The sequence below is a fragment of the Aotus nancymaae genome, unplaced genomic scaffold (genome assembly GCF_030222135.1).
Source record: "Aotus nancymaae isolate 86718 unplaced genomic scaffold, 86718_ANA_hifiasm-v0.15.2.pri h1tg000011l, whole genome shotgun sequence".
In the NCBI taxonomy this organism is placed as follows: domain Eukaryota; kingdom Metazoa; phylum Chordata; class Mammalia; order Primates; family Aotidae; genus Aotus; species Aotus nancymaae.
Genome location: NW_026988422.1, coordinates 31,867,081 through 31,874,929, shown reverse-complemented (window position 1 = coordinate 31,874,929; position 7,849 = coordinate 31,867,081). Strand labels below are relative to the sequence as shown.

Here is a 7,849-nt window from a genome sequence, read left to right as displayed (position 1 = left end):
GGACTGCCTCCGTAGCGGCAGACTGCCTCAGTAGCAAACTGCCTCAGTAATGGTTTACCGGACTGCCTCAGTAGCGGCGGACGCCCTTCTCCTCACAGAGCTCGACTGTCCCGGGTCCAGCTGCGCTTGCTGCAGAACTCTCAAGTCAGAACGTTTCAGATTGCCAGTCTTTGTAGGCATGGGACCCTCGGAGCCAGATCACCGGGTTCCCTGCTTTTGGCACCCTCTTTTTCAGTTGAATGGGTGGCTCTGTCTCCCAGGCTTTCCGGGAGCCAGTTAAAACGGACGCCCAGATTTGTGTGAGTTTTTGTGCAGAAACTGCAGCGCCGGCTGAAACAGCCAAGCTGGAAACTTCTGTCGCTTTTTGGCCGGGGGAATCTCCTGTTCTGTGGGTGGTTAAAAACTGCAGGAGAGGCGCAGTATCTGAACCGGAGTGCTGGAGGGGATGGAAAAGCCCCGGATGGCCTCCATTGGGAAGGGAGGGGTGTCCTCCGGGGATTGTACTTCCCAGGTGAGGCAGTGCCTCACCCTGCCTTGGCTCCCCCTTCCTGGGCCACAGACACTGTGCCACCAGTCCCACTGAGATGCACCTGGTACCTCGTTTGGAAATGCAGAGATTAACTCACCCTCTGCGCAATTATCACTGGGAACTGCGCTCCAGAGCTGTTCCTATTCAGCCATCTTGCTCTGCTTCCCCTCTCACTTCATTTTTTAATTTTTTGTAGAGACGAGGTCTCACTATATTGCCCAGGCTGGTCTCGAACTTCTGGGCTCAAGCAATAATCTTTCTTTTCTTTTCTTTCTTTCCCTCCTTCCCTCTCTCCCTTTTTTCTTTCCTTCCTTTCTTCCGCCTTTCTATCTCTTCTTTCTTTCTTTCTTTTTTTTTTTTAATTTTTCTTTAAAGATGGGGTTTCACCATGATGGCCAGGCTGGTCTTGAACTCCTGACCTCAGGTAATCCACCCATCTCGGCCTCCCAAAGTGCTAGGATTACAGGCATGAGCCACCACGCCTGGCCTATTTTCTTTTTTTTTTTGAGACGGAGTTTCGCCCTTGTTACCCAGGCTGGAGTGCAATGGCTCACGATCTCGGCTCACCGCAACCTCTGTCTCCTGGGTTCAAGCAATTCTCCCGCCTCAGCCTCCCGAGTAACTAGGACGACAGGCGTGTGCCACCATGCCCAGCTAATTTTTTTTTTTGTATTTTTAGTAGAGACGGGGTTTCACATGTTAACCAGGATGGTCTCGATCTCTTGACCTCGTGATCCACCCACCTCGGCCTCCCAAAGTGCTGGGATTATAGGCATGAGCCACCGCGCCCGGCCTATTTTCTTTTTTAACTGGGTCTCACTGTTGCCCAGGCTGGAGTGCAGTGGTGCAATCTTGGCTCACTACAACTTTTGCCTCCCAGGCTCAGGTGATCCTCCCACCTCAGCCTCCCAAGTAGCCGGCTGGGCTCACAGGCTGGTGCCACCACACATGGCTAATTCTTTTGTGTTTTTTTGTAGAGAGAGGGTTTGGTTATGTTGCCCAGGCTGGTCTCAAACTCCTGGGCTCACGATCCGCCCACCTTGGCCTCCCAGTGCTAGGATTATAGGTGTGAGCTACTGTATCTGGATATCCTTTTACTTTCAACCTGCCTGTATTGTTATACTTAAAGTGAATTTTTAGCTGGGCACGGTGGCTCGCAGGTGTAATCCCAGAGTTCAAGACCAGCCTGGCAACATAGTAAAACCCCATCTCTACTAAAAATACAAAAATTAGGTGGGCATGGTGGTGCATGCCTATAATCCCAGCTGCTTGGGAGGCTGAGGCAGGAGAATCACTTGAACCCAAGAGGTGAAGGTTGCGGTGAGCTGAGATTACACCACTGCACTCTAGCCTGGGGGATAGAGTGAGACTCTGTCTCCAAAAAACAAAAGAAAAAATAAATAAAGTGAATTTCTTACAGGTTAAAAAAAAATATGCAAAAGCATCCCAGGAGCCGTACTCTGACAGCTGTGCACGATGCAATCCTTGAGGACTTGGTTTTCCCAAGCAAAATTATGGGCAAGAGAATCCATGTGAATCTGGATGGCAGCTGGTTCATAAAGGTTCATTTGGACAAAGTATAGCAGAACAATGTGGAACACAAGGTTGAAACTTCTGGTGTCTATAAGAAGCTCATGGGCAAGTATGTTAATTTTGAATTCCCAGAGTGCCAGTTGTAAGCCAAATGACTGAATAAAATACATATTCACTGTAAAAAAAAAAGATATTTTAAAAATAATATTCTAGTTTGAGGAAGTTGATACTTAGAGTATCGTCTGTTCTCTGGACAAAATATCAAGAAATTATGTGGGTCAGTTTTTATCCAAGGGAGAATGGTTAATTTTCTGTCTCCTACATAAATTAGGAAATATGTGAGTCCTTCAGGTTAAGCCCCAAGCTTGAACATTCACGTGATCAAACTTGACTGTCTACCATCTCCAAGAGACTTTGCATATAGATAACATGATTTCATCACATGGACAAAGCAACCATCCCATTTAGAAAGCAGAAGTGTAACAGAATGAGATTGGAGGTGTGAAGAAGTTGAAACCAGAGATATTTGCACCAAAGTTGTCCATATTTGTTAGGTCTTGGCCAACTCAGTGAAACATTGTCAACCTCACAAATCTAAATTGCTATGAAATACTGTCTTGAATAAATTATCCCAGTGCCCTGATCAACGGCCCTCTTTTCTTTCAGTGGGAAATATCATATTGAACTTATGTTTTGGTGTGGGGGAATTTATTACTGAGACATTAGAAAACATATTATTGCAGTCTTTCTTCTGGATTGTTTAATGTGGTTTAGTTTGTGAGAATTTGGTCTCATTCTCTACTCTTGTAGCCGTATCTTGCGCTATCTTGAGAGGATACTAAAGTACTGTTAGAAAGTTAATATTTTACCTTAAACTGTGTTTGATTTTTCATTGATATGATATGGCTCTATAAAAGAGAAAAAGCAAGAAGAAAAAAATGTCACCGAAGTCTAAACATTATAATAAATTCTAAATGTGGCAGCTTTCCTCGTGGGAGAAAGACACTTTCAAACCTCACTCTTAGTTCTTGGGCCTCTGAGCATTCTCTTCAGGGCCAGCTTCACCTCTTGGTTCCGTAGAGTGTAGATAAGGGGGTTGAGGAAAGGAGTGATGGCCGTGGGGAATAGGGCAGCTGCCCCATGCAGGGGGCTGTTGGTTTCAGGCCTCAGGTAGATGAAGGCACAGGGTACATAGTACACAGTGACCACGGTTACATGGGCTCCACAGGTTGAAAAAGCCCGGCGCCACCCTTCAGCTGTACGGATTCTCAAGATGGCCTGAATGATTTGTATGTAGGAGAGGAGGATCAGGGAGAAGCAACTGGCAACTATCACCCCAATGTCCACAAATGTCACCAGCTTGTTGACTGTCGTGTCAGCACAGGCCAGTCTCAACACTGCAGGAATGTCACAGAAGAAGTAATCCACGTGATTGGGCCCACAGTAGGGCAGGTGGAAGGTTAGGATGGCCTGGAGAGCCCCATGGATGGATCCTGCTACCCAGGCTCCGACTGCAAGCAAGGCACTCAGCTTAGCAGTCATGAGCATAGGGTAGTGCAGAGGCTGACATATTGCCAGGTACCTGTCATAGGCCATCAGGGTGTAGAGGAAGCACTGAGTGCTGCCCAGAAAGTGATAGAAATAGAGTTGAGCAACACAGCCACCAAATGGGATGGGTTTGATGCCTAAAGTGAAGTTCATTATGAGGCGAGGGACGATGACAGAGGAGATGCCCATGTCAATGACCGAGAGAACACCAAGAAAGATGTACATGGGGCGGGCATGGAGCCTCGGTTCTGCCCAGATAGTGATTAAAATAAGCATGTTTCTCAGCTGAGTCAGGATGTAGATTAGTAAAAAGAACACAAAAAAGAATGTCCTTAGCCTGAGTGGATAAGGAATTCCTGTCAGGATAAATGCAGTCAACAGCGTGTTGTTGACCCTTTCCATCTCCCAGACACTTTTACCTGGAGAATGGACAAAACAAGAATTAACACAGAGGTGAGAAGCAAGCGAGGGAGAACTAGAAAAAGAGACTGTAAAAACTAGGGGCAAGGACAGAGAAGTTTCTTTCTTTCTTTTTTTTTTTTTTGAGATGAAGTTTCGTTCTTGTTGCCCAGGCTGGAGTGCAATGGCACAATCTTGGCTCACTGAAACCTCCGCCTCCCGGGTTCAAGTGATTCTCCTGCCTCAGCCTCCCGAGTAGCTAGGATAATAGGCATGTGCCACCATGCCTGGCTAATTTTGTACTTTTAGTAGAGATGGGGTGTCTCCATGTTGGTCAGGCTGGTCTCGAACTCCTGACCTCAGGTGATCCACCCACCTCAGCCTCCCAAAGTGCTGGGATTACAGGCGTGAGCCACTGCACCCAGCAGAAGTTTCTTTCTTATGTGGACAGATGACAAGTAGGGAGACAATGTTCTCTGGCAGGTATTTTGTAAACAAGATGCTATTGGAACACAGCCTTGTTCATTTACCTACATACTGTCTGCAACTGTTTTGGAGCTACTATGACAGAGATGAGTGGAAAAGATAAACTATTTACTCCCTGAACATTTATGAAAAAGTTTGCATCTAGGGATCTGTACCCAGAGCACTTTTTCCAACAACCTTTGGAAAATAATCATTGACTGTTGTATTAGTACAGGCCACAATTTCCTGGAAACACGGCCTATGTGAGAAAAGGTATTTGTTTCATTAGGTTCTCTGCCAGCTCAGAATCTTCCAGAGGCCAATGGCTAACTCTTATCTCTGCCAGGACATAAACATATAGAATGAGGAATATGCAGAAAGGAAATGCAGAAACCCATTTCTGTATAAAGAATGAAATAGAATTTTGATTAAATGGCTAATCAAAATTTTTATGTGTGACAATGCTTGATGCTGTGCAGATCTATTTTCCAAGTTCTTGGAAGTTCATGTTGGCGAGGCTGGTCTCGAACTCCTGGTCTCAAGTGCTCCCCCTGCCTTGGTTTCCCAAAGTGTTGGGATTACAGGCAAGAGCCACCACACTTGGCTTGATTGGCATTTTTTAACCTAAAGAAAATGGTTGGAGGCTGGGCATGGTGGCTCATGCCTGTAATCTTAGCACTTTGGAGGCTGAGACAGGTAGATCACCTGAGGTCAAGAGTTCGAGACTAGTCTGGTCAACATGGAGAAACTCTGTTTCTACTAAAAATACAAAAATTAGCCAGGTGTGGTGGAGGGTACCTATAATCCCAGCTACTCAGGAGACTAAGGAGAATCACTTGAATCCAGTGGGTGGAGGTTTCATTGAGCTGAGATCACAATCTGGGCAAAAGTGGAAACTCTGTCAAAAAAAAAAAAAAGAGAGAGAAGGTTGGAATAATGAGCTTTTAAAATTCCTTCTAGTCCTATAATTTTTAGATATCCAAACTCATGGCTTGGCACCTTTTTTGAAAATGAACTGACCTTAAATGGGTGGACTGGGGACCAGGCGCGGTGGCTCACGCCTATAATCCCAGCACTTTGGGAGGCCGAGGTGGGTTGATCACGAGGTCAAGAGATCAAGACCATCCTGGTCAACATGGTGAAACCCCGTCTCTACTAAAAATACAAAAATTAGCTGGGCATGGTGGCACATGCCTGTAATCCCAGCTACTCGGGAGGCTGAGGCAGGAGAATTGCTTGAACTCAGGAGGTGGAGGTTGCGGTGAGCTGAGATCACGCCATTGCACTCCAGCCTGGGTAACAACAGCAAAACTCCATCTCAAAAAAAAAAAAAAAAAATGGGTGGATTGACTTCTGGGCTCTGTATTCTGTCATTGGTTGATGTGTTGTGTTTGTTTTTATGTCAGTGCCATGCTGTTTTGATAATTATAACTTTATAATATATTTTAAGATAAGATGATGTTATGCCTGCAGCTTTGTGTGTGTGTGTGCAAGATTGCTTTGGCTATTTGTTCCACAATGGGGAAAGGACAGTCTCTTCAATAAATGGTGTTGGGCAAACTACATATTCATATACAGAAGAATGAAATTGAACCTTTATCTCATACCATTAGCAAAAATCAACTCAAAATGAATTAAAGACTTAAACATAAGACCTGAAATTAACATATTACTAGAACAAAATGGGAAAAGTTCTACATTTGTCTGAAAAATGTCATATATATTCAACAGAATACTACTCAATCCTAGAATAGAAGGAAATTCTGTCATTTATGACAACATGAATGAACTTGGAGGAGATTACATTAAGTAAAATAAGCCAGGCATGGAAAGACAATATTGCATGATCTCAGTTATATGTGGAATCTAAAAAAATTGAACTTACAAAAGTAGAAAAGAGAGTGGTGGTTACTAAAAGCCAGGGATGGGAATGGGGTTCGGGAATACAGAGATGTTGATTAAAAGTACAAAGTTTCAGCTGGCTGCAGTGGCTCATGCCTGTAATCCCAGTGCTTTGGGAGGCCAAGGCAGGCAGATCACTTGAGGTCATGAGTTTGAGACCAGCCTGGCCAACATGGTGAAACCCTGTCTTTACTAAAAATACAAAAATTAGACCAGTCTGGTGGCATGCACCTGTAATCCCAGCTACTCAGGAGGCCAAGGTGGGAGAGTTGCTTGAACTCAGGAGGCAGAGGTTGCAGTGAGCCAAGATTGTGCCACTGCACTCCAGCCTGAGTGACAGAGTGAGACTGTCTCAAAAAAAAAAAAAGTACCAAGTTCCAGTATAAGTTTCCAGGACCTGTTGAACAGCACGGTGACTATAGTTAACAATAATATATTGTATACCTCAAATTGCTAAGAGCAGATTTTAAATGTTCTTACTACAAAAAATGACAAGTATGTGAGGTGATGAATATGTTAGTTTGATATAAGCATTCTACAATGTATATACATCTATCAAAACATCAAATTGTACCCCACAAATATGTATAGCTATTATTTATGAAAATAAAAGTTTAAATAAAATAGGCTCAATGAAAATTTTTACTGAAAAATACTCATGGCTTAATGTGAGATGTCAAAGAAATTGAAATTGATTGGTTGATTTTTTTTTCCTCTGGACTGATTTCCACCCACTCAGAAGGAGGAGAGTAACATTAATGGTGAATGTCAGGAGCTTTCTGATTAATGATTCCCTCTACCTTCACTCCTGAGCAGGGCAGCATTCTGCCTTGGGTCAGGGGACTGTGGAGAGCAGGGAACTGGCAACCCTCATGAAGAAGTAAGTCATCATAGACAGATGATCCTGCTGCTGGCTGAGAGCCACAAATGTAAACATTATAATGGATCTCTATCGTCAGCTTGCCATCATAATGGATGTAGTCATTAGCTCACTTCTTGGTTCTGAGCGAGTCTCAAAGCTCCTCTAGGACTGGGTGCAGTGGCTCATGCCTATAATCCTAGTACTTTGGAAGGCTGAGGTGGAAGGAAGGATTGCTTGAGCCCAGAAGGTCAAGGTGAGCTGAGATTGCACCACTGCACTCTAGCCTGAGTGACAGAGTGAGAGACCCTGTCTCAAAATAAAAACACATATAACACACAAAAAAGCCAACTCTTCTGGGTTTCAGTTTCTTCACTGGGGCTATGAGGTTGTGGAATGAGACTGTGGACCCAATTTTGGCAAATAGTGAAAAACAAGGGATAGAGGTGAGGGGGGCGGAGCAAAAAAAAAAAAAAAAAAAAAAAGAAAAACCAGGGATAGTTATATTCAATAGGCTTTATATTAAACACTTAGCTTTAAAACTGCTGTACCCCAGCTTTTTCAGAGCTTAGCTCTCATCATTTAACCATCTCTGTTATGAAACTTAAAAAAAG

The 7,849-nt window shown here is 44.0% G+C and overlaps 1 protein-coding gene across 1 annotated transcript; it reads right to left on the bottom strand.

The window, feature by feature from the left end:
- Positions 1-3,070: 3,070 nt before the first annotated feature.
- LOC105729797 (olfactory receptor 10G3) lies at positions 3,071-4,012 on the bottom strand. The gene has a single exon (XM_012470716.2). It carries the CDS (start codon positions 4,010-4,012, stop codon positions 3,071-3,073), a length of 942 nt encoding a protein of 313 aa, XP_012326139.2.
- Positions 4,013-7,849: the final 3,837 nt, after the last annotated feature.

Bases quoted from the DNA above. Each gene is read 5' to 3' on its own strand.
- LOC105729797 (XM_012470716.2), bottom strand. From the start codon at position 4,012: ATGGAAAGGGTCAACAACACGCTGTTGACTGCATTTATCCTGACAGGA.